Raw genomic sequence first — 26,250 nt, forward strand, 5'->3', positions numbered from 1 at the left:
TGGCCCACACTGCTTCCTGCCGAGCCGTCTCTCTGCATTGGCTTCAAGCAGAACACTCCCAATTCTTGAACCTTTTCACCCCACCATGGCGATCGCTCTCTTTCACTGAGTGTTTATGCCTGTGTCGGTCTCTGTTTGTTTCTAAGCTCTGATTCGCTCTCTCTTTTCTTCTGTAACAGCCGGCCCAAGGAGGAGAACAACGGTGGAATCCTCCTCCCATTGCTCTGGCCCTAGCAGATTTCCCCTAATACTATGTCTGAATAAATAAGAAATATCGAATAAGAGCTCAGTGACAAATTCTGCAGATATTGGCCTCAGCGCGCACTTTCCAGCCGCCTGGCTCCCAGAGGAAAGTTTTGCCCTCTCTCACACCGGGGCTTGCAGGAAATAAACATTCATTTTCTTTTCTTGGAGGAGAAGGAGAATGAAAATAACATGCTGGGGCCTGAAACCCTCAGATTTTGTGGTGGGTGGCTGCCTAGCTGCTGAGGCAGCCTCAGGCCATTTGTTTTCAGGCTAGCTCTGGTTCTGAATGTCCGTGTGATAGGCCAGGGCAGAGTGCCCAAATGAGGCCCATACGACTGCCATCTTTATATTCATTAGTAGTATAACACCACAGGGGTTCACAATGCTTGATAGAATCAGTACCATTGAGTGCTGTACTCAGAGGAGCTTACAGATGAAGCCCCCCAATTCTGCACTCACATAGAGGCACGTGAAGGATGTGAGCCTAAATTAAGACAAGAACAACAGAAGGAGAGAAGGCCGAAGTCAAGGACAACAAGGCTGTGCGGTCCCTTGGGCTGCTCATGTATCTGTGCTGCTTACAGTGTTTTCTAAGGGGGTGGAGTTAATATTATTAGATCCGTAGGGAGGCATTCTTCACATACCCACCCCAGCCAGCCCCTCTACAGTGCCTCAATGAGAAAATTTCCTGGGGGTGTTCAGGTGCTGCAGAGGACAGTCATAGGCTGCCCTCTGCGGGCCCCCCTTGGAAACCTGAGCACAGGCAAGCTGTTGGGGGCAGAGCCAGAGGTTGAGGGGGAATCCTTGTAGCATGGCCAGCTTTGGGGATTCTCAGCGGCTGTGGTCTTGCAGACCAGCTCATTAGAAGCCTAGGGGAGTAGGAGACACCATTAAATAGAGCAGCTCCTGGTTCCTCTACTTTATGTTGGGAGTTTGTCTGGCACCAGAGCAGGCCTTCCCAGGCTGCACCTCCTGAAGGAATGGTATGGTGTCTCAGCCATCGTTTATAAACAGCTTTGGAAGATGGTGTAAAAGGAGAGAGGTGAGATGTGCTGACTGGGGCTAGGAAAGGCGTTCCATGCGCCGGGGATGAGTTGAAAGGAGGCATGGAGGTGGGCATGGGACAGAAACATAAAGGCTGGATCCAGGCAGCTGAGCAAAGATAGAGATGAGTAGAGAGGTGGAAAGGAATTAAATCGCCAAGGGCCTTGAATTCAAGCTACTTGTTCTTATCTTCGATGCAGGAGAGAATGGGGGGCATGTAGAGGTGAGAGGTGAATTGAACATGGCTGCAGTATCAGGCAAGGAAGGTGATTTTTGCCGTAGGGTATTTGATGGATTGGATCGGGTCAGTGACTTGCCACATGCCAAAGGCTGGCACCTAGTTTGTGTGTAATGGAGCAGATTGCACTCATCCTCGTTTCTAGGGGATGTCTTCCTCAGGGCTGACAGATACTAGTAGGCACCGGTCTGTATTGACATGAGTGGCCAGGTATCCTTATCTGCTTCTGGTATCTACTAGCCTGGATGCCCAAAGCAAATTGCATCTTTGCATAGAGCTTCATTCACTGTCTTCTGTGTTATTGATAAAGATGACCCCCAGTCCTTTAATGTCGATATCTGCAGGCCACGTTTACCATCTGTTGCACTCTGACCTTCCCTCTGTAATCATATAAAACCTCTTCTAACAGACACAAGTCTGCATGTCTCTGAATGTTCACATATTGGACAAGTGGAGCTGCCAAGTCACTGATGTAAATACTTTAATTTATCTGCTTATTTGGAGTCCACCCATTTATACACTGCTCATCACTGTAGTTTCTGAGCATCTTCCAGAGTACGTAAGAATGACCTGGTCCCTCAAAGAGCTGTCAGGAAATGGTATGTTTCACAAAAATGTGTTGTGTCTTTTAAAAATTTTTCATTATCTTTTATTTTAAATTTTCACAAGTTTGAACCAAAACAACAACAAAAAACAAACAAATGAAAAGGAAAGCCGAGAAAGGGGAGAATAACTAAACAAAAAGTTTCTGGTTTCGAGAACTGAAATGTTTTCAGTTTTTCAATTTCAGATTCTTTTTAATCAAAAAAAAAAAGAAAGCAAACATAGACACATCTCACCACAAATGTTGCTATTGGGGGAAAAGGCCATTTTAAAAAATATTGAAACAGTTTCAAACAAATTTCCGCCAGCTGTATTATCATCTAAGACTTCAATCCTGCAACCAGGTCTACTCCCAGTGATTGCAATGGGACCACTGGTGGTAGGAGAGTAACGCAGGTGTGTTTTCAGGATCAGGGCCTTAACTTGGAAATAATAGACCAGATCCTCAGCTTCTTGTAAATCAGCATAACTCTACTGAAGTCAAGGGACCTACACTGATTTACAAAATCTGGCCCAATAGCAATAACAAATGAAGGATGGGTCAGACAGAGAGATGACAAAGGAGAAAATATGCCCATGCAATTGTGTTAGATTTCATTGTACGCCACTTGATGGCGTTTGGTGATGCTTGTTGCTGATTTATCCTTTCTATGTGAGCAGAAGGGAAGTGATTGTGGGATCGGAGGGGGGAGGAGAACCAGGACACTGAGATGGTGTCAGAGACTGAGGAGGAGTCAGGAGCCCAGAGCTGTTGGACTGGTTAAATAACATCGGCTGCAAGCTAACTGCTACTGGCCTGTCTCTGTGCTGATAAATCTCAACCCCTCCGGGAGGTGAAAACACATCACTGAAATCTGGAGGGCTTTGGGGGATGGCTGGCTGGTAGGAAAGTTGACAAGCAGGAACTCTTCCTCAGTAGTATCATTCAAACATCTGCTGCTGGAGGGGTTTCCTGGAGAGCGACACAATTCAGGAGCTGGGCATGTTCCCCTTTTTCTTACAGAGCTCCCTTGGAAAGCTGCTCCGGGAACCCAAACCCAGAGCCAGACGCTCAGCTGGTGTGAAAATCACGGGAGTTGCACTGAAGCCAATGGCTCTGTAGTGATCTGCATAAGCTGGGACTCTGGCCACCAGCATGGCATTGTCCCTTCCTCTATCTGCTGCTACCTCACCCTCCTCTGATCTCAAGTGGGCTGTGTGAAATGAGCTGTTGGCCTCAAGAGTGCGAGGTGTCTGTGGTGGAAGTGGGCCTGCTGTGTAATAGTGTGTGTATTGTACATGATTATGGGGATGTTTGCTGTATGAATAAATTGGTTCAGTTTAATAGCAGGCTGTTGGACAGACAAGCAGGAGGGGAAACAATAGTTCGAGATAAGCCAGCTCCCAGTAAGCCACTTCATGGCCATTAAGACACAATGTCTGACCCCATTCACTATGAAGATCTGACCTCCCAGGCTCCAGCCAGCTTACAAAACTTGTCTGGCCAGTGCTGGGGGCCATCCACCCAGAAGGACTATAAAGAGCTAAAAAAGACACTCTGTCCAGAAGTCAGGGCACTTGTGGCTGAGGAGCTGTGGCACCCATGGGTATATCTGAAAAGTTTAGGCTTTCTTCAGGGGGTAGTCAGTCGAGCTGGTCAGGAATTTTTCTTCAAAACGTTGTTGGTTGGCAAATGCTAGCTCTTCAGAACTGAACCTTTTCATGGAAACGTCTTGGTTTCCATGACATGGACACTCTTATCAGGGAAGGTTTCTCGGGTCCAGGATGGAATTTGTGGTCAAAACAGAGGGAGGCCCCAGGAAAGCCGCTATCCGTTATTCAGAGCACGTGGACCATGCACATGCCACGTGAGTACCTGAGCCACCAGCCTATTGAGTTGACTAGCAATTGCTGCTTTTGGAGTAGTTCCGCTTTGTATAAATATTCAAATAGTCACTGGGCTGGAGAGCAAGAGAAGAATTTGACAGCCTGGTGGTTGGGCCCTCCCCTGCAGTGTGGGGGACCTTCTCTGAATCCAGCTGACTAGTGGCTATTCTGGGACGATGTTCTCTCTCTACTTTTTTTTCCTCAAAAAATTTGAAAGCTCTCGTTTTTATTCCAACGTAGAACAAAACCAAATGTTGAAACCTCAACTTCTTTTGTGAAGGAGAATTCTTGTTTTCTGGCCAGCCCTGCCCTAATGGTAAGCCTCTAGATAAGAGAGACGTGCATATAGGCTGCTTCTCGTTTTGAAATCTTGTTTCTCTTATGCCTTGTTTTATGTCTACTGTTCAGATGTTTAGAAGGTTTTTGGGGTCACTCTAGTCACCGACTTTGGAAGGAATGAACTGCAGGTACTGGACAGCAGGGCCTGCTGCGTAAACACGGTTGATGCCCAGGGTCCATCTAAGAGTGAGAGAAATCACTGCTTCTACCCCAGGAAAGGTCATGTCTAAACCATGCAGTTTATAGCCTAACACCTCCGGGGTGCACTCAGAGAGACCAGAGAATGGCCAGAGCTGCTGCTAGCCCTGTAACTGTGATAGTGTCCACATGACAGAATCCATTGGCAGAAAGACCAAAGAAGAAATAGGCTCTGTGACCCATATAGATGGTGCCTCCAAGCCAGTGCATAGGCTGGATGTGTGTCAAGAAGTGTGCAGTGTCTGTGCCCATGCTGATCCTGTTCTATGGATATGCAGAGGACTTCAGAACCCATGGCTGTCCGTTTGGATACCTTGCCCTCACACTAACATGCCTGCCCTTTGATTCTCTGTAATGACCAATAACAGCTAAATGCCTGGCAGGCATGTGGCATGTATGCCTGGATTCCTACCTCTGGTACACAATAGACTCATAGGACTGGAAGGGATCTTGAGAGGTCATCTAGTCCAGTCCCCTGCACTCCTGGCAGGACTAAGTATTGTCTAGCCCATCCCTGACAGGTGTCAGCTCAGTGTTGCTAAGCCCATCCCCACTTCCATTGCACCTCTATGGGTCTGCCCCCATCTGTGTCCCAAGGACAGACCCTTGCTCTGGCCAGCTTGCTGGGCAGCAAGTGGACAAAGCAGCTCCTCCGATGCCATACAGTGGCATTCCTCCTCTCTCCAAAGGGTAAGCAGGGGATAGTCCAACTCCCTTAATGAGACTGACTATTTATTACAAAGGAGATTGCAGAAATCTGGAAAGGAAACAATTCCCCAGCCTGGCTAGCTCACACCTCACTGAGCCAGGCTGCCTTTGGTAGCTGAGCACATGTCAGAGCGATCAGAAGTGCTGCTGTGGAGTCATGGCTATTTTCTTTTTCTCCTTTTCTGTTCTTTTTTACTATGTAAAGCTATAAACTGTATGGGTTAGGTGTGAATAAGAACCTTATAAAACGTGTTTACTCATTCTGTAACTCAAAGCAGGGATTAAGCAGTAGGAAAAACTGAGCGGGAGAATTTTCTGAACTGAAAAGTTTTACAGCTTTCATTGTGGACTGGAGAGAGGGGAATTTATTTATTTATGTATTTATTTATTTCAGATAAAAAGAAGAGGGTGCGGATGGGCACGGGGGAGATAACAAATGGATGAAGAAAAGAGACTCGTGGGTAGCGAAATTAGCTCACACAGTCTAAACCCCCAATGGTCCCCTCTCCCCACCGATGGCTTCCAAAAGAGCCTTCTCCCTGCAGGGCGCAAAGCTCCTAAACAGGGCCTGCTTTTCTCATCTCCTTGAAGGCATCTTTTATGGGGAAAACAGAATCCTGTAGATCCATGGCAGCTCAAGGCGAGAGGTGGGGTTGTGGAATGAAAAGAACAAGGGAAGACGCGGCCATGCTGAGCGGCCCGTGGAAGGGCTGGGTGTGGGGGAGAGCGAAGGACATGGGTGTAGTTGCAGTATTATAGCCTACGTTCATTTAAAGCCAAAGCACTGGGGAGTAACTGGAACTGGCACGGGGGATGGACAAGATGGTCAGTTCTCATGCAGTGTTGCGTGGCTCCTTGACAAGGAGCAAGGTGCATGTAACCTGGACCCTTCTCAGCTCTCATTTTCTCCTCTGCTTGAACACAACTTTCTTTACTGCTCTCTGGGGCTCTGCCACCTTTCAACTCCCTCTCACTTGTCCGTGAATCACCCCTGCTCTGTGGAATGGTGATCCTCGCGCTATTAGTAAGCCTGACTCACCCTTCCCCTCCACACGTTATTTCCACAGACCTCGGAGGGTTTTTTCTTTCTTGCCTTTTTAATTTTTTCGCTCTGCTTTATGAACTTTTTCCGGGAGATAGGACTGGAGGAGAGAGAAAGTGGGCTTGTTTGGGTAGTTTTCCCTCCTGCTAAATGTCAGCATCCTACACTTGGTGTCTGGGGCGAGGGGAGGTTTACAGGACTGCCAGGGGGTTTATTTCAGGCTTTGCTGGGACCCAAGGGATTTGGGCTGAGGGAGACTCTCCCTATGGTTTTGACAAAGCCCCAGCCATCAAGCAGTGATTGGATTCCATAGAAGGGAAGGAAGTGATGACATCCTGAGCCAGCTCAGAGGCTTTCACCACCAGGCACATGCTCCCTCATCATCATGGTTCTCGGAGCAGCTGTGGAATTCATTCCCCGCTTGCCTTAACCCCCGCTCTGCTTGCTCCGGGAATCTCTCTCCCCTCTCCTCGCTTCTCTAAGTGTTGAGATATTACTTGACTGCTGGCTCCGACTCATCTCTGTATGACAGTGCAGCCATCTGAGAGTGTGGCTGGTGTTACTAGGGATTCTGAGCACTCACGGAGGACTTCAGTGACTCAGCCAGAGGTTAGGGGTCTATTACAGGAGTGGCTGGGAGAGGTTCTGTGGCCTGCAATGTGCAGGCGATCAGACAAGATCAGTGGTTTTCAAACAGTGGTCTGCAAACCCCTACGGTTCCTCAGACTATGTCTAAGGGGTCCTTGAAAGGTTGTCATTACCATAGAATGATGGTTTTCAACCTATGGGGGTCTGCAGACTATGTCTAAACTTTTCAAAGGGGCCTACACCTACATTTGAAATTTTGTAGCGGTCCACAAATGAAAAAAGATTGAAAAACACTGGACTAGGTGATCATTATGGTCCCTTCTGGCCTTGAAGTCTATGATTCTATGAGAAATCTAGGAGTCAAACAACTCAGACATATCATCATGTGAATGTCATCAGTACCTTCCTCGCTCAGGTGAAACAGACTCCTAGGAAGTATTACATAAACGGACCGCCATCCTCAGAGCTGTCCCCTCTGAAAATAGACTCTCCTGCTGCAATCACTCAAGATGCTTTCGATTTGCCTTGGTGACCGAGGCTACGTGGTCTGAGATTCAGTGCTGGTGACATTCCTGCCTCTGCCAATGTCCTGCCATGTGATAATGTTGCTTAACCATCCAGCGCCTCAATCCCCACATCTGTAAAATTGGGTTAATGCTACTTTTGAGCAAGGCATGATGGCAGATAACATAGACTGGACTTGGAACCAGGAGATATGGGTTCTAATCCCAGCTGTATAGCTGACCTGCTATGTAGTGTTAGACAAGTCATTTTTCTGTTCCCCTCTCACCCTTTGTCTGACTTCTCTATTTAGATTAAAGGCTCTAAGAATGAGGGCTGCCTCTTACACTCATAGACGTAGAGTTTAAGGCCAGAAGAGATCACCAGATCATCTAGTCTGACCTCCTTCATATCACAAGCCACTCAACATCACCCAACACCCACACACTGAACCCAACAACCATGTGTATGTAGCACAACGGGACTCAGGTCTTGCTTGGGGCCTCTACATGCTGTCACAATGTAAATAATAACAATCTTTGTGAAGTGCTTTGAAATCTTTGGATGCCATATCAATGACAAGTATTACCTCTAAGTGATTAAGTGCTCAAGATTCGACATGGCAGAGTCTATTCCAGTGGAAATAGTAATGGAACAGAGAATGTCCTGTTACAGTCAATGGCAAGGAGAGGACAAGACATGGAAGAACTTCAATCTGAATAGAGATTGAAAATGTTGAAATTGTTCTCCATAGAAAGAAGCCAAATGAGAGAGGAGATGAAAGAGATGGATAAAATGAATGATCTAGAGAAGATAGATCAGACTCTTCAATTAATCCTTTGTCGTGGCACAAGAACTAGGAGACTGTCAATGAAATTGTAAGGCAACAAATTGAGACCTGATATGGGGAAATCCTTTTCCAGACACTGCGCAATTAGCCTGTGAAACGCATTGCTTGAGTTAAAGTTGAGCACGTGCTTAAGTGCATTGGTGGATCAGAGCCAGAGTATGCAGCACCTTGCAGAATCAGTCCCTATTATACAAAAAGTTTTTTTCTAGCCACCTTGCTTAGGAGAAACAAAGGGGAAACGATGCCCTGGTTAACACATTGTTTAATGCAAAACTCTGAAAGCCTCAGAGAGCCCAGAGTCTTGGCAAATAGGGCTGGCTGGATATCAAGAATTCCTTTTTGCAAAAAACGCTGTGGTTCTGGCATTTGGGTTTGTTCCGCATCGCCCCGAAACTGAGACCTTTCAAAAATTTTCCTGAAAAATAGAGAGTAAAGCCCCATCCCATAATAGCCCGTTGGCTATGGCACTCGCCTGCAATGTGGAAGACTCAGGTTCACATTCCTTTTCTGCCCAATTCGGAGCAGGCAAAAAAAAATGTTTTGCTGAGAGAATCTTGACCAGCTCAATTAGTTAATTTGCTTGAGGCTGTTGCCATGAAGACGTTAGATAAACCTTTCTGCTAGTACAGTGGCAGACACAGCTGTCTCTGAAGAGCCAATCTATAATTCTCTATGGTGCCGGTCATCAGAGGTGCTTATTCTTGTGATGTTGTCTTCTGCTCTTTATACAACATATATACTATGAAGGAACCACATGAGCATGATGGGGTTCAGATAGCTATGTTTATGAACTACATACAACATGCAAGGCCTAGCTGCGTATACATACAACATTGCAGCTCTGGCAGCCTTCTGGTGGCTTGTGAAACACAGAAGACAGTGAGGGCCGCTAGAGGGCTCACAAGCTATTTAAAAGGATATTACTCAACCCGTGTACATTACAGCTGGGTTTCATGGAAGAGATGCATATGGCATGTGTACTTGGAATGGTCTAAAGGAACTTGCCAGTTTTGGTATGGGATGCAGAACAGACATTGCTGGAATGGAGAACTACACTCATCATACCAGAAATGGAAGTGGGGCAGTTGGCCATTACACTAGGGATGAAATAAATTCATCCTCATACAGAGAGTTCCAGCTCCAGCCTTCATTCGACCCAGTAATTCATTAAAATTAATCAAAATTATAAAAGAACGAATCGCTTTGATCACCATTAGAGCTGATTTGAAATCTTGGTTATGAACTGACCCTAATTACAAACATAGCTGTCATTCAAGAACTGATCTTCATCCTTGCAGTTGTATTCACAAAGGGCTTGAATGAGTGATTTCCAGCCTGTGAATTCTTTGTGATCTCTCTGTTTCTGCTATGCAATATGTGTTGTCATGGCATAGGTAGTTGGTCTCCTAAATCACATGGCATGGTTTATCTTCCCTGGTTGGATGAATGAAAATTTGTAAACAGGAGAATAACAAATGATATACTTCCTGGTATGAATTTTCAGATGAAAAACAATCTGTGATAAAATGTTGAGGATTCAACAATATTTTCTCAAATTCTCCAGTTGTCAGGATACTCACTTATTGTTGCCTTGGTTCTGCAAACACATACTCATCTGAGTAACTGTATGCATGTGAGTAGTTCCATTGAGTTTAATGGAATGGCTCACATAAGTAAATTAAACATGTGTAAAGGTTTGCAAGATCAGGATCAATAATTTCCCAGGAATCATAGTGAAGCAACTCCTCACTTTTATTTATGACAATGTTCTTTAAATTCCCTTTTTTTCCCCAAATCACTCATCAGTCTGTAATAACCAGTATGGCACCCTTATTCCAAATCACTCACAGCCAGGGTGCAGATCATCAGAGGTTGTAAATTGATGTAGCTCCGTTGGCTTCAGTAGAGCAAGAACAGTTCATACCAGCTGCAGATCTTCCCCCCAGATTTTCAGGTGTTCAAGACCCCAGTGGGAGGCCAGATGTTCCAAAGAGCTCTGTTCCCATTGAGGTAACTGAATAAGGGCCAGATTTTCAAAAGTGCTGATAATCCCACCCTAGTTGTGAGGGCTGAGTCCTCCTGAAAATTCTTGTCTATGACATTATCACTAGCACACTGCAGAAATGAGCATCTGACAATATCACCTGACTGTATTCAGAATAAAATTGTGCTGGACAAAGAGTTGCTGCTTTCAGTTGGTCACTACTGATAGTAGTGAACTTGGATGCATGATTAGTCCAAGCCACTCTCTGGCACTGAGCCATGAAGTGTAGGAAGGGGCCAGGAGGAGGGAAAGGCAACTATGATGCTATAGAACTAATTTTCTGATCTTGCAGAGCTACAAAAGGTCCATTTACCCAAAAAGTGCAAAGAGAAATGAAGCAGAGAGCAGGAGATTGCTTTTTGGCATCAGTTTACAGTGATTTGATTAGACAGATTACCCAGGGCAATCGTGTTTTTAGAGATTAATTATACACTCTGCGTTTCATTCTAGGAAATGCTTCCCTCCACTCCCCCGCCCTTCTATCTTGGGATTTGAGGCCAGGGTGCATGTCTACAGGGGAGGATTTTTTCAAAAGCTAAGGATTCGATACTGTACGGACTTGCACCCCATCAGTAAGTTCCCACAGGGTGTTAAATCAATGAGAATTTGGCCTTTAAGAGCTAGGCATAAGGGGGGTGATCAGTAAAGTTGAAAATGAGGGATTGGCAGCGCAACGTTTGGCAGGCTCTCTCTTGCTCCGTCGTTGACTCAAAAGCCCCACTTTCATTCTGCAGTAGGACAGATGGTGTGTTAGACCCAGTGGTGGAATTAAACCAGGGCTGGCTTCCATCCACTAGGCTTCCTCCTAGTTCAAGAAGGATTCCTGGTTCCCCTGGATGAAAGCTGGTCCGCTCTGCATTTGGGCACCCACCAACCAACCGGAACCGCTCAACACCCTGGATAGACAGAGCTAAGTTGTATGGGGCTATGCTTGGGTCCATGAGAGCAAGGGTCTGAACCATGCATGGGGACAAACTCACCTGAACAGATTTGGACCCTTTGTGAGCAATTTGATCATGAACTTCTCACAAGACTTTAAGCTCCTGGAGGTAGGGACTGTCTCTTTGCTATAGATTTGTACAGTGCCTTACCGCATGGGGCAGTGGTCTCTAGGTGTCACTTCACGAAAAATAATAATGAGGTGGATTCTTCTCTTAGTAGCAGACTGTCAAGGCCTGAACTCTTCAAGTCCGGGAGCAGGAGGACCTCTCGTACTACCCACATAGCAACTGGCTTCATGGGGCTCACTAGGGAGTGTTTCATTAAAGAAGGAGAAGGAGGAAATTTTGCAGATGACACTAAAATGGGAGGAGAGATAGTTATGCTGGAGTGTAGGGAGAGGTTCCAGAGAGACCTAGACAAATTGGAGGATTGGGCCAAAAGAAACCTGATGAAGTTCAACAAGGAGAAGAGCAGAGTCCTGCACTTAGGATGGAAGAATCCCATGCACTGCTACAGGCTGGGGACTGACTGGCTAAGCATCAGTTCTGCAGAAAAGGACCTGGGGATTACAGTAGTTGAGAAGTTGGATATGAGTCAACAGTGTACCCTTGTTGCCAAGAAGGCCAACGGCATATTGGGCTGCATTAGTAGGAGCATTGCCAGCAGATCAAGAGAAGTGATTATTCTCCTCTATTTGGCACGGGTGAGGCAACATCTGAAGTATTGTGTCCAGTTTGGGTCCCCCACTACAGAAAGGATGTGGACAAATTGGAGAGAGTCCCACGGAGGGCAACAAAAATGATTAGGGGGTTGGGGCACATGACTTACAAGTAGAGGTTGAGGGAACTAGGCTTATTTAGTCTGCAGAAGAGAAGAGTGAGGGGGGATTTGATAGCAGCCTTCAACTACCTGAAGGGGGGTTCCAAAGAGGATGGAGCTTGGCTGTTCTTAGTGGTAGCAGATGACAGAACAAGGAGCAATGGCCTCAAGTTGCAGTGGGGGAGTTCTAGGCTGGATATTAGGAAACACTATTTCACTAGGAGGATGGTGAAGCATTGGAATGGGTTATCTAGGGAGGTGGTGAAATCTCCATCCTTAGAGGTTTTTAAGGCCTGGCTTGACAAAGCCCTGGCCGGGATGATTTAGTTGGGGATTGGTCCTTCTTTGAGCAGGGGATTGGACTAGATAACCTCCTGAGGTCTCTTCCAATTCTAATCTTCTATGATTCTGTGAATGAGCCTTAAAGAACAACCTATTTGGAAACCCCAACCAACCCCTAATGAAAGCTAGGGCCCAGATCCTCAAAAGTATTGAAATACCCAACTCCTGTTGAAATCCATGGGAATTAGGTGCCTAAATACCTTTTTGAGGATCTGAGCCAAGTGATCAGAAGAACCAGCTCTGACAGCCTCTGCATGCTGCGGGTGAGCCTGGAGAGACATTCCCAGGCTGGGGTGACAGGGCTAAATGCATTATCTCCCATCTCACCCCACCCCATGCTGTAGATGGTGTCTTTTGCAGTTTGCACTATGTGGCAGAGCAGGGGTAAAATTCCTTGAATGCCCTACTAAAATGCTGGCTAAGCCCTGCTGTCAGGCAGAGAGGCCGGGGCAGAGGCTCAAAGCAGCCAGCAGGGAGCCCAGTTGTGGGCCCTAACGAGGGCTGGCTCGCTGCAGTAGACTGAGCTAAGCAACGACAGCTGGGCTGAAGGCTGGGAGGGCTGTAAAAGCCCTGAACCAAACTCAGTCAGGAGGCTAGTCTGAGAGAGGACAGGAGGCTACAGCTCTGTCTCCTCACCACAAGAAGGGAGCCTCAAGGGCCAAGAGACCCTGGAACGGGTTGGAAAAGGGATAACTGTTGAGGGATAAAGGAGACTGCACAGTGGCACTGTAAAATAAAGCACAAGGGTGAAACACCAGAAGAAGGCATGAGGACTCTTATTTTACCAGCCTGAGCACAGGGTGAGAAGGCGGAAACCTGTGCGGACTCTGTGACACACAGGCCAAGCGGGCTGGGTGCACATTTTTTCTGGATTGTGGTTTCTTGGAGGACAGGGATAGTTACACTTGGCTGCAGGGTGGGCTGGGTCACAACTGCCAATGTCCAACTTATGGCTGTTTTCCAGAAGGTCTTTGCTACAGCTACCAGGTTCCGCTGTGAAGAGCAGAGTGTCCGGAGGGCATAGATACTATGGTGTTGGATGCTGTAGGGAATCATAAGACATACACAAGCCTTTGGAAGTGTGCCATTTAAATCAGAGGGATTCATTAGTCATACACCCTGTGTTCCTGATGAGGGGTAGTATGTGCTGGGCATTGCAGCCCCTTCAGCTGAGAAAGCTGCTATTGATTCCAGTCAGCACTCCACCCTGCAATCTGATGTGGGGTCTGTAGGCACTGTCTCTTAGACTTGGAAGGCTCTGATAGAGCCATCCTAGGGTTTTTTTACTACTCTAGACACATTGGGATGTTCTTGTCATTTTAGCCATTCACAACTACCAAGTGCAGTCGCTTGTGGGCCTGGAAGACTCCAGGGACTGGAAGAAAGATGAAGCCTTTTGTTATTATTCATGTATTCATTGCCATAACAGCGGCACATAGGCTCTGTGTTGTTCTGTGTTTGTGCAGCACCTTTGCATCTGGGTCTTCCTCTCTTTCTGCAGCTCCTAGATGCTACAGAAATAATAATTAATATAATGATACACACACAGTAAGAGACAGTCCCTCCCCCAAAGAGCTTATGGACTAACTAGACAAGACAAAGAATGGGAGAAAGGACGTGCTATTCTCCCCATTTAACGAATGGGGAACTGAGGCATAGAAAGATTAAATGACTTGTCTGAAGGCATGGTCTTAATTAGCTTCCATGTTCCACCCTAGAAGTGGCTGCATCACAGGTGTAGGTAAGGTGATTCCCGTGTGTATAATGTGCAAAGCACTTGGAGATATTCCAGGACATAAGGAGCTTTTCGTAGACTATAGGCTCGTCGGGGCAGGGGCCCAGTCTTCCTGTGTTTGGCAATGGGGACTAGCCCATTATGAGCATTGCTGGAATATAAAGAAGAGTTAATCTTTTTTTTTTTTTTGAATCCCTTTGTGCACCTTGTGCATGGCAAGAGAGGTGAGGTGGAAGGAGGATTCTGACCTCCAGTCTCAATGAGTGAGGACCCCATTTGATTGGCATGATCAATTGGTTGGACCTTGTACATCAGAATAGCTTCACTGACTGAAGTGTCAGCACATTGATTTACCCTGCTGAGGATCTAGCTGAGCCTCTTCAAGAGATACCTCCCTTCACATGGAGGTTCTGATCTGAAAGCCCATTGAACTGAGGTCCAGCCTGGCTCCCGAAGGACAGCCCTGGGCCTGACCTCAGCATCTATCGCTCCAAACAGACCAGAGCAAATCCCCTGCTCCCAAACTTGCTGTCCTCTCTTTGCCCCAGCGCCTTGAGGATGGACCCTGGCGGGAGGTGAAGATGCAAGGAGAACCCAGAAAAATGTGAGGCATTTAGAGGCCTCGCTGCATCAGGTGTTTCTTGCAATCAGAAAACAAAACCAGGCAGAAGCAATGCAAGTGCAGCCTCCCTTCCCCTCTGCTCCCATTGGCACTGTTCCAGAGGGCACCGTCAGGGACAGAAGTCCTAGCAGGGCCCCACCTGCCATCTCTGGGCACCGTCATTGGTGCCCATTTGGGCTTTTGACATTCTATTCTGTTTTTCTTCCCTGGAAAACGGAGAGGGAACTAGGAGCTGCTGTACAGGCATGTGCCTGTTCCCCATTACAGCTCCACCGAGGCTGTAACGTGAGAGCCTCTGTGCCATGCCCACACGGTTATTTATTTATCCATACAGACTTTCCCCTTGTTTTCATTAAGTTAGGCAGAAAAGGTTAATCTTCCTTCTGCTGAAGCTTCAAACCTAACCAAACTAAATAGAAGATGATTTTTAAGGACTTTTTTTTCTTGTCTTCCTCCCTCTCCTCACCCTCCCCCCCCCAAGAACCAGATTGAGTTGAGGTCTCAATCAGAGATGGCACAAGAATAAATTAAAAACAGGTTGAAAGAAAAAGTCAGAAAGAAAGAGAAAAAGAAAACCACACTCAGAGGAGAGTGACTGGGAAGGGGTTGGTTTAGTCTGGGCCAGTAAGCTGTCAGGCCTGAGTGACAAATGGACATCTGAGAGTTCTTCTCCTCCTCTTCTTTCTAGGAATTGCTGCAGACGGTTCTTATAGTGCCTCTGCTCCCCCTTGTTCATCTCCCTCCTTTTCCACCATGCCACGTCGGGTCTGTCTGCGCCAGAAAGAAGAACCACGGCGCCTAAGGCTGAACCTTTGTGCACCCGCAAAGGAGCCGGGCTGAGTCATCCTCTTCCTATGCTTTATGTACTGCAGTTCTTTGGATGATGTAGTTCTGAGCACAGAGGGCCATCTGGCTAAACGGGCAGGAGTTCCCTGTGGCAAAAAGTCTTCCACGTTCTTCCCCCTAAGGAGTTTCATGGCTTGAGTCTCCTCTCTCTTCATTTGGCTGTGCAAAGCCAAGGAAGTCCTGTTGATGTCAATGAGTCTCCTTGTGATTTACACAGCTGCCAGGGAGCGGAGAATTATGCCATCCGTGCTGGTCATAGTTCATACCAGGACGTGTGACTCATAGCCTGCTCACTAATAGGCCAAGAGACCATGGGTTTGAGTCTCGAAACGGGATGCTGAGTCTGGTACAGGGTGGGCTGATGGCCTGCAAATGAGATATTCAATTGAGTTCCCCTCTAAGGACTGGCCAGGTGGGCATTAGAGAGTCTGGGGCACTTTCAGAAAGATAACTCTGGTGGCCTACGCAGCCTTCCCTCTTGCACTAAACAGACCCTGTAATCTCAGGGTCAGTGGGCGAGTAACTTATTGCTGACCTGGTGCTTTGATGCTGTGTTCACAAGCCATTCTTGGGCGAGGCGGTTCTAATGAGGAACCTGGTCCTAGGCAGTGCTAGGAGCAAAGCCACTGGGGAACCTTTTGTTACCACCACAGATCTTGGACCAGGGAATAAGAAAGGCTTGTGGAGGCTCACAAACCTGAGCTGAATACCCTACGGCCCACTCCCACCCCTACATACCCCATTTATTTTGCTTTGAGTTTTATGAATTAGTTCAAACTGACCCCTGGAGTTCACGGAGGGCGGTCTATGAAAAGAACCTAAATAGGTTTGTCAAATCCTAATTAAGCTTGAATGGCCAAGTTTCACATAGCTCTGACTAGCAGTGAGTACAATAATAAAGGATCCTGTAAAGGAGCTTTGAAATATACTACATGGCAGAGGTGTGATCGTGCACGAGCCATCGTGCAAAAATCACCCCAGAGAACTGGATATTTATACAGCTGTGCCTTTAAGCTCAAAATTGGTAGATAGGTTGACCTTTAGGTAGTCTATGGGATAGACAATTTTTCCTTGAGCTGTATTGCCTTGGGGTCATACTTGCTCCACACCTGCTCCACTAGGGAACCATAGGCACTGGCTTCCTGGCTACTACCTGCACACAAAGGCTCCTGACCTGAGATTGTAGTTCCTCCACTAGCATCTACCTAGATATTTCAATCACAAGCCTTTAGCTTCTGTTACATTGTAGTAATGTTCGGGGCAGAACAAGGAGGGAGAAAAGTTCACCAGAAGCTCAGGTTTGACCACAAAGCACCTTCTCACTCTAGGGGGTCTATTGCAAGGGTTTTGGCTAAATTAACACCAACTTGGCAAAAGTCTCTAGCTGCATTTCCGCCCATGCAGGAGTACTATCAAACAACTCACAAATATAGGCTGGTCCTTGCGCCCTCCAGGGCAAAATGGGACCAAATTCTGTGGCAACAACTCCTAAATTTCGTGGTAACATTCATTGTTATTACATACCAAAAATATGGTAAAAGAACATTATTAATCCTGCATAATCCAAGCACTCAAAAGTTAGGAGATGCCAAAAGTAAGGTTTCCTGGGCAACTTTAATTCAGCCCCCTTGAGCTGATGCAGTAGGATGCAGTCTTTAAGTTATATGCTAACTTTTTCCGCAGCACCCCTACCTCAGTCAGTGCACAGATTGGGCTCCTTGTCCGGCACCTACATTCAGTTCAGCCTGGCCCAGCTCTTTGTCCTAGTGTCTTTGCCCAACCAGTCCCAGTTCTTCCCCCTGCACATTGGCTCCTTATCGGGTCTGTTTCCCTCTCTTCCCTTCCTTTGCCCCAGCCCAAATGGTTAAAATCTGGCAAAGTTATAAGCAAACTGAAAACAGGATCTTAGAATGGGAAGTGTCAAGCGACCTTAGTAATAGGAGGGCCTACCAGCCCTGCCTATTATACTACCGTAAACAGCTTTCATTCCTACACCACACCCATCCACCAAACACACAGCTATGGGTCAGTGAGATAAACTTTGTCAATGGTTATTTTCAGAATGGTTATTTCTGAGGACAGGTTTTTTGCTTTCCTGGTGGCCTTGCTCCATGTGCTGGGTCTAGGTCCCACAATTTTGTCCCTGCAGATTGGGCCTCTGCATGTGCCCCGTGGAAGCAGGGAGCTTGCAGCCAGCCTGAGCAGCTCACATGCCAGCTCTCTTGACCTAGCTTATCATTTCTCTAGACAGTCTACGCTTCTGGCTCACTCCCCTCCTTGCCCAACTTTCGTGGAACAGTGCAGGATGAATTCACTGGGATCTAGATAACTAGCCATGATGGAAAAAGCTGGAGAGAATGGGATGCAGTGGATGAGTCCCAGCAGACAGAAAACAAAATGTCAGATGTCTAGTTCCAGCAAAATGGTGACTTCCACCAGATAAAGGCTAAATTCTGCAGCATCTTGAAAAAAAGCCATAGGCTATTGTAGCATGGCAATGACTCACTGCCACAGCACCTCCTGCTGGTCGTTCAGGGAATTTGCTTTTCCAGCCTTGGAGTGCCCTCTATCGGCCAATATCCTGCATGCCTCAGGCCCCCGTGTTCCTCCTAGATCCTGGTGCCCCTTTATCTTGAGTGCTGCCCCCTGGTAGTACCCCCACTCTCTGGGTCTCCCCACCCCAGGGAACCCCCAACCCTCTATCCCCACCTTGCCTCTATGCTTCTGCCAGTCACCATCTAGCCCCTACTCACTGGAGCAGACTGCAGTCTATACCATTCATCATCGGCAAGGGGAGTTTGGACCTGCAGCCTTTGCCTACCCTGGGCTGCACCTCTGCAACCTCAGTACTGTTCCCGGCCTGCAGCCTGGGGGTTTTCCAGCCTGGAGCTCCCCAGCTCCCCTGACCTTTCCCTCTAGGTACCTGCTGAGCCCCTAAGCAGCCAGGCCTGTCTCTCTCCACATCTAGAGAGAGACTACCTGAGTTCCTGGCCCACAGCCTTCTATAGGGCCAGCTATGGCCTAATTGGGTCCACAGGGAGGTCACATCAGACTACACCTCTCAGAGTTATTGTTCTAGGCTTTCTGCAGACATCACGCCATCGATTTATATTTGGTCAAGGTTATTTCTATAACCTTAAGCACTAGTGTGATAGAGGCTATAGCAAGGATTGAACTAGGGTTCTCCAGAGCTACAGCTGTAAGTTGCTATAGCTCGAGCTAAAACTCTGTAAGTAGTACTGCTAATTATTCCTCTTTGGTGGATTGCCAGAGATGGGGTCTGCACACGCTCGCCAGCAGGTTACATTAGAGAAACCTTTTGCTTTAAATGAAAGCAGAGATTCCAAAGCTCAATTCTCAAGCAAAGGGATATTCTATGGCAAATTCTGTGGCTGTGGAATACGCAGGACTTTTGTCTAGGGTAGCTTTTCCCAGAGCATCCTGGCTTCTGATCAGCATAGTTCTTATGTAATAATTTTTCTGCCAACTTGAGGCAGTTTTTCATGTTCCTGCACTAGATTGGGTCTCAGGAGACCTTGGTTCAATATGTGGCTTTGCCACAAATACATCTCTCTGTGCCTCAGTTCCCCTAGTGTATCTGGGGAACATTAATGCTCCCTTGCCCCGCAGAGGTGTTGTGGTGGTAAATTCGTTAATGTTTTCAAGGAACTCACATATTGCAGCGGTGGGGTCTAGAGAAGTAACTAGACAGATGGGTCAGATTTTCAAAAGTGCTCAGCACCTGATGTTCTTTAGAAATACCCAGATGTGTATTTTGGTGACTGTAGTGGTCTCAAATTCTTCCCACAGTGCCTGTTGGAGCTGTGGTAGACTCCTGGCTCTAACTGCATCAGAACCCAGGCCATCCTGTGGCTTGCCCGGGCCGCCTCTTAGGGCTGGCAGTGGAAGTACCAGGGCTTCGGAATCCCCTGCAGGGGGCATGTAATAAAGTGAAAGCAGCGGCCTGGAAAGGGATAAGAGATCCCTGCCTATCACATGGATGGGTGGGGTATATAAGGAAGAGGCAGCTTGGTTGAAGGAGGAAGGGTGTGTTCTCTTTCTCTCTTGTGGCTTGAAGTAGGGAAAAAGGCATTGGGGGGATTGTAACCAGCATTTTCAATTGACATGTTCTGTTTTGTTAGGTTTGTGCCCATTGTTCAAAGGCCCTTAAAAAGGACTCGGGCATGGAGTTTGCTTCCCTTCCGTTGCTGGTGAAAGAGCCCACCAGCCTTTGGAGCACTAAAGCACGTGTACGCTCTGCCCATCACATGCATTTGTTAACTCCCATTTCGAGTGCAGGTGCTTCCACAAATTGCTGGCTAGACATAGCTGTATTTTCCTAAAACTCTGCAACTGCAACTGCAAAAGAACATCTAGTCAGATAACGAGCGACTATTGTTTTAAGTCAGGAGAGCATTGACTGTGCAGCAAGCAGTGATAATCTCTCTTGTGCCCAAACATTTTGTAGTCTGGTATAAAAGGCATATGCACTAGACTCATTGTAACGTGCTGTGTCACCTCAACCCCAAACACCTTCTGGTTATCCTCAAGTGACCTGTGACCCTGTATTCAGAATGGAAACCTTCAAGACATCAGCAGCAATTCCAGACAGCAAAGCGGTAACGGTGGAAGGTCAGTTTGTGTCTGGACTATAGTGGTAACCGTGCTCATATGCTTGGGTGCATTGTGTCTATTCAAAGGTACAAGGTGTCCGGTCTCAAGGAACAAGATCTAAGTTAATCAGTAAGAGAAACACAATTGAGTGAGGTGGGCAAAAGATCATGAGCAATAACATAGGAGACAGAACCAGACCTGTGGTCCTTCTACTCCTGTATCCTGCGTTTGGCATGACCTCATGCCAGATGCTTCAGAGGAAGTCAAAAGAACCCCACAGAAGACAGATATGGGCTAATCTGCCCCCCATGTTAAGTCTCTTCCTGATCTCTAATAGTTAAAGATTGATTTAAGCCCTGAAGGATGCAGTATAATATCCCTCCCAAAATTGCATAAGAATTAACTATTCTTTCTCTAGATTTTCTTGTTATCCATATAAATGACTTACCCCTTTTTGAACCTTGGTAAATTCTTGGCCTTAATACTATCCGATTGCAATGAATTCTACAGTCTGGTTATGTATTGCGTGAAAAGGGCCGGAAGTTAAGGTTGGAACCAAGGGCCAATGAAGTCAAAGGTGGATTTGTTTTTTCTTTTTAAATCTGCCCATAAACCCAGAAAGTTTAAGTGACTTCCCCAAGGTCACACAAGAAGTCCATGGCAGAGCCAGCAATTGAACTTAGATCTTCTGAGTTACCTAAAACTTTCTTCTCAATCAAACTTCCTCAAAATTTGGGTCAGGCCCATCTCTAATAGCGATGTTAAAATATGGAGAACAGTAATGGCTCTGCCTGAAAAATGTTTTGGAAAGAACAAATCATACCGAGAGCCTGGGCCTGAGTGGTGCATTAAGATGAATAATTAAGAGTTGGATTCCTTTAGGAAAGGAAGGAATTTATTGCTGCTCTTCTCTCCAGTCAAGGGGGACATTTGTTATTGAACTGTGTAATTTGTGACAAGACACAATTTTTTGTGTGTGCTATCTAGGTAATCAGCCTGCGGGAATTATACATTCCGAGCTGATTACACCAATGTGTTGCCTTTCACATTTCATACCAAGAGTTTGAAATTTATGTTCCATTTCTGTGGTCCTCAATCAGATTTACTTTCAGTTAAAAATGCAAAGAAAGAAATATGATAAGAACAAAATTCTCCACTGATATATGCCATAAAACCTTGGCACCTTCATACAAGGTTCCCTGGCAGAAGCGGGAATGAAGGGTCTGATCTAAGCTCACTCGCACCACTGTAACTCAACTAATTTCGGTGGAATTACTTCCGGTGTACACCAACAGTATCAGGCCAGTTGGGTCTGATTTTCCACTGCTTGACCTGTAAGCTGTCAGTTACACCAGTGCAAAATGTATACAAAATGCAGCAAAATCCAACTAGTAACTCACTTTGCGCTGGTATAAATAACCGTACGTAGGGGAAAGCAGTGGGGAGTCAGGCCCTAGAAGTGTAATTAAAGGGACACTGTCGAATGAAATTGGGTCGTCTTGTAAAAGCTGAGTAGTGTAGTAGTAAAAATAGGCTGGTATAAAACCTAAGACTTACAAAAATGACCCTGCATTATTATCATTTATTATTATTTTAAATGATAATTAAAATGATTGCTTTAAAAGAAACAGTTATCTCCCTGCAGTGTTTGACTGATGGGGAGACGGTCTGTGAATGGGAAGTCATTGCTTTTTGTTGTCCAGACGGCCTGAGAGAAAAAGCAACAAAGAGCATAACCATGACAAGGAAATTACATTTCTAAAATTTCCTTCAATGCTGATTATCTAAGGTGTTAGTAGTAGCCCAGGTGAAGAAACCTGCTTGACTGTGACAGATGCTTTAAAAAAAAAAAGTGGTAGTGTCACTTTAAAAAAGGAATCGGAAATCAGAGATTTTTGAGATTGAAAAAACCGACCAAAGCACTGAGTCCGTTTTCTTCCAAAGAAGAATGTATTGCCCCATTGGAGGATGTAGATTCAGGGTTCAACGTTTGCAGGGTCATCCCTGGCATGAATCTGCGTGTTGCCTATATGGTCTGTGCTCATATTGCCCAGTCCAAGCTGTGAGTCAACTCGGTCTGGATTTGCCTTGCTGTGTATGGGCCCTGCAGTGGGCTTGTATACTGCTGATGACCCTGCGCTGTGTATGGGCAATATACCCTATAGGAGCCCAGGCTGCAGCTTCTTCTTGTCTGATTGCCTGCAGGCCTGTGCTGTATATGGAAAGGGAAAGGTTCAAGAAACAATGAATGCCAAGGCTGGAGATTGAGCATAAGGCTGCTTAGCTTTATTAATCTTGCCCTTCTTCTCTTTGGTCTTCAGGAGAATCCTTGAGCTTTGCTGATGATTTGCTCTCCGGACTTGGAACTTCCTGCGTGGCAGCTGGCAGGAGCCATGGAGAGGTCCCAGAAACCAACCTTTATTCAGTCATTTTCAAGTGCCTGGAACCAGATGGCCTGTACAAGTAAGAAAGTGATGGATGTAGGATGAGGTGGGGAGGAGGGTTGAGAGATAGCATATAATGCAGTTATTGTTTAACATTTTTATTGTAGTAGTGCCTAGAGAGCTGTACCGAGACAGTGCTCCATTGTGGTTGGTGCTGTGCAAAGGGGTTTGTTTGGTGCATATGTCTTGGATTGTACATTAGGAGCCGAGACAGACACAGATCATGAAACTGAGATCCAGTTGTCCAGCACTGGAGAGTCTGGGGCTGTTTGGATCTGGGGGTTTGGTTCAGTTCCATCAATGGGTACTCGCAGCTCTCCGATATCATGTGCATGACGGGATGTGATCTGCCTCACTCTGATGAACTGAGCCAGCATCAGGGAGATTGCAATCTGACCCTAATGGGAGTTCCTCAGAGGCAGCAGATGGGTTTGAGTCCATACCAGATTCTCCCCTCTCCATTTCCCCACTTAGCAGGCGGAGCAACCAGAGGTGGTATTCTGAACGTTACAGCATAGCGTAGAGTCCTCAGTATGTTAGACACTGTGCAAACATGCCGTGAGGGACACACTCTGCCTTGAAGAGTTTCCAATCCAAGTAGACAAAGAAAGTGTCATTGTCCACATATTTACAGAGGGAGGAATGAGGCGCTGAAGGATGCAGTGACCTGTCCAAGGTCACAAAGGCCCAATACCCATGCCTATGCTTTACCGGCAAGACCACCCTTCCTCACGTCTGTGCTTTCCATGCGCTGCATCCCCCGCGTGGCTCAGTCGGCGAACAGGGGACAGGGAGAGGTAGGAGAGCAAACGTAAAAAAAGAGAGAGAGAGACAGAAAAAGAGTTGAGAGAGAGAGAAAAACACCCAGCCCTTAACGTCAGAGTGGCTGTAATAATTAAAACACATTTTGTAGTGAGTAATGAAACTTTTTATGGGACCACAAAGGCAGTTAAATTCAGAGCTGGCAAATGGACTGTCAGTGAGAACTTTTTAAGATCTTGATTAATACTTTCCCTTCACCTCCCCCTCCGCCCTCTCTCCCCTACCCCATTAAGTACGTTGACAACCTCCAAAGAGGGAAGAGCTTTTATTGCACAACTCTGGTGCTGGGCCACATCTGGGAGCAGTCTCCAAATGGTGCTTGCCACTGAATAACTGTGAATGTTTCCTTGTTAAAATATATATAGGTGTGTGATGTAATTATTATTATCACTGGGAATCGGGCTGCTCTGAGCAGATGCCAGGAGGAGTCTGGAACGGAGCTGGCTAATGATTTGCCTCCAGTAAAATCCCGTCACTTGCTAGCTATTGGCAACCTGGTCCTTGGTTGTCAGAAGGGATGAGCAATGCTATTGGCCTTCCAGTCTCTGGGGAGGCTAATCTTGAGGTTAAACATTGGGCTGGGAGTCAGGAGAACTGGGTACTGGGTCCAGCTCTGCCACAGACTCCCTGTATGACCTGCCAAGGCACTTCTGTGACTCAGTTTCCCCGTTTGCAAAATGATCCTTGTCTCCCTTCCAAAGGGCTGCATAGCTTAATTCACCAGTGTTTGTAAAGGGCTTGGGGATTCTCAGGTCAAAGGTGCAAAGCTTTACCATATGTCCAAAGGCATGTAGGCAAAGTATTATCCTTTCCTTGGGCCAAAGGCTCCTCTCTGCTGCACAGCACTGTGTCCCATAGCAATGGAGGTGGGGAGAGGTGGTCCTCAATTAGCAAGCAGCCACCAGCATCCCCGCTAACTACTCTGAGGTAGAGCTAGTGGGCATTAGGGAGTGTGTGGCTGGGTGGATTTGGGGAGCTGCTTCTCTGTGCAGTCTGCCTCCAGGGGAAGTAGGCCAATCCTACGTGACAGCTTGTTGTATACAGTGATGAAGCAGCCTTCTGTACTAACAGCCTGAGCCACCTCCCTTTGCAGTCACTGGGAGTCTTTCCACTGACAACATGGGCTTTGGATCCAGCCCTCTATCTCCTCTCTTCATGCCTGTCAAAGGCAGGTTGGAAGGCAGCTGAACTGGGAGAGCTAGCAAATGTTCTGGGAGTGCAAGCAGATGTTCTGGGAGTAAAGGTGGGACGGGGAGGCACTGTAGAGAATGGTCAGCCCCATGCATCTAGCTAAGGATCTGTGGGGCTTGGCATCCATTGCCCAGGAGATCCCAGAATGCTATGTGTCTACCAGCACATACACACAGATGCTAGCATCTATGCACACACACTGGTCCATACACACGTATACGGAGGCTGATATATGTATACATCTAAACATACACATTCACACACTGGTACATGCATACATCAGTACGTACACACACTTGTCCATAAACATACATGTTCACACACACGCACACACACATACACACTATAATCCTAAGGACTGTTCTTTCAAACATCCTTACAGCTGTGACACAAAACGCAGAAAGTCAGAGCAGTGACCTCTGAGACAAAGGCTCCATTCTGAACCCAAGCAGACAAAACTAAAACAAAACCATGGGCACAAGATTGGGTTTTAAATTGAGTTTATTCTCCTTGTTTCGCTTGTTTTGGTTTTTGGGGAAAATTCTCTTTCTTGGAAGACTCTAAAATGGGCAAAATTCAGTTTGCAGCAATTCAGTCGGGAGCTGAGATTTATTTCAGCCTGTCCGGTGACTACACATGCACTGTGCTTTGAAAAGGCAAACCCTTTTGCCCTCCGGACAGCTAAAAAGAGCGACGGGCCTGTGCAATCACGCAAGGCTGATCAAATCCGTAAATGTGGATCTGATGTCCTGTACATTTGGCTTTTCCTTTCGAATCACCTCAAGCAATTAGGCAACACTATTGACCAATCGCTCAGCACATTTCCGTCCCCAGATCAAAGCCAGGATTCAGGTTTTTTTAAGAAAAACAAAAATCTTCAAACAAACAAGCTAATTGATTTTTCTGTTTTTGAGGTTTCTGTAATTTGAACAAATAAACTAACAAAAGCAGAACTAATTTTTACGTCTTTCTTCATTTTCAGTTTGATGAGAACAAGTTGCCTTCCAGCCTGGGCTGTTCTACCTGTAAAACATTAGGATTGTTACACCAATCCTACAGCCTGAGAGCGTATCAGGGAAGAGTAGATACAATACACACGTGCCTGCCTGTAAACACATGTACACATGCAAGTGTGCCACACACAGATACATACATGTACACACAAATCCCTACTGAAAACACGTGAACGCCCACTTCAGAATACACAGCGGTATTGATTGTGGGTGTTTTTGAAGAATACAATATTTGGTGTAAGCCCCTTAAAAAAAAAAAAAGAGAGAGAGAGATGAACTAAATATCCTGCTGGCAAAATGTGCCATGAGCAAGAATTCCTCTCCCCATAGCAGACAGAATTTAGGGAACCCACTCACTCCTCCAAGCCTGGTCCGGAGCCACCTTCATGTCTGTTCAGTGCTTGACTGCTCCTGAGACAACCAGCAAGGGGGTAATTAGTGCCAGTTGTACTGATGGTTTTGTGATAGTGGCTGAGACCCGTAGCTCGTTGCACCCCAGCCATTACATGGGAAGGGCTGTCCATTGCATCTGACCAAAGGCAAAGATCATCCTAAAGGTGAAAGGGTCCATCACCCATAATTCAACCCCAGAG

General features: G+C 46.5%; 1 protein-coding gene across 4 annotated transcripts in view; it reads left to right on the forward strand.

The window, feature by feature from the left end:
- The window catches only part of ASTN2 (astrotactin 2), a 595,125-nt gene that overhangs the window by 511,331 nt on the left and 57,544 nt on the right, over positions 1 to 26,250 (forward strand). For all 4 annotated transcript variants that reach the window (XM_050926897.1, XM_050926900.1, XM_050926898.1 and 1 more), the window contains one exon: positions 22,509 to 22,650. In XM_050926897.1, the coding sequence (XP_050782854.1) occupies positions 22,509 to 22,650 (142 nt within the window). The remainder of the gene's footprint in view (positions 1 to 22,508; positions 22,651 to 26,250) is intronic.

Source organism: Gopherus flavomarginatus, chromosome 17, assembly GCF_025201925.1.
Source record: "Gopherus flavomarginatus isolate rGopFla2 chromosome 17, rGopFla2.mat.asm, whole genome shotgun sequence".
Taxonomy (NCBI): Eukaryota; Metazoa; Chordata; order Testudines; family Testudinidae; genus Gopherus; species Gopherus flavomarginatus.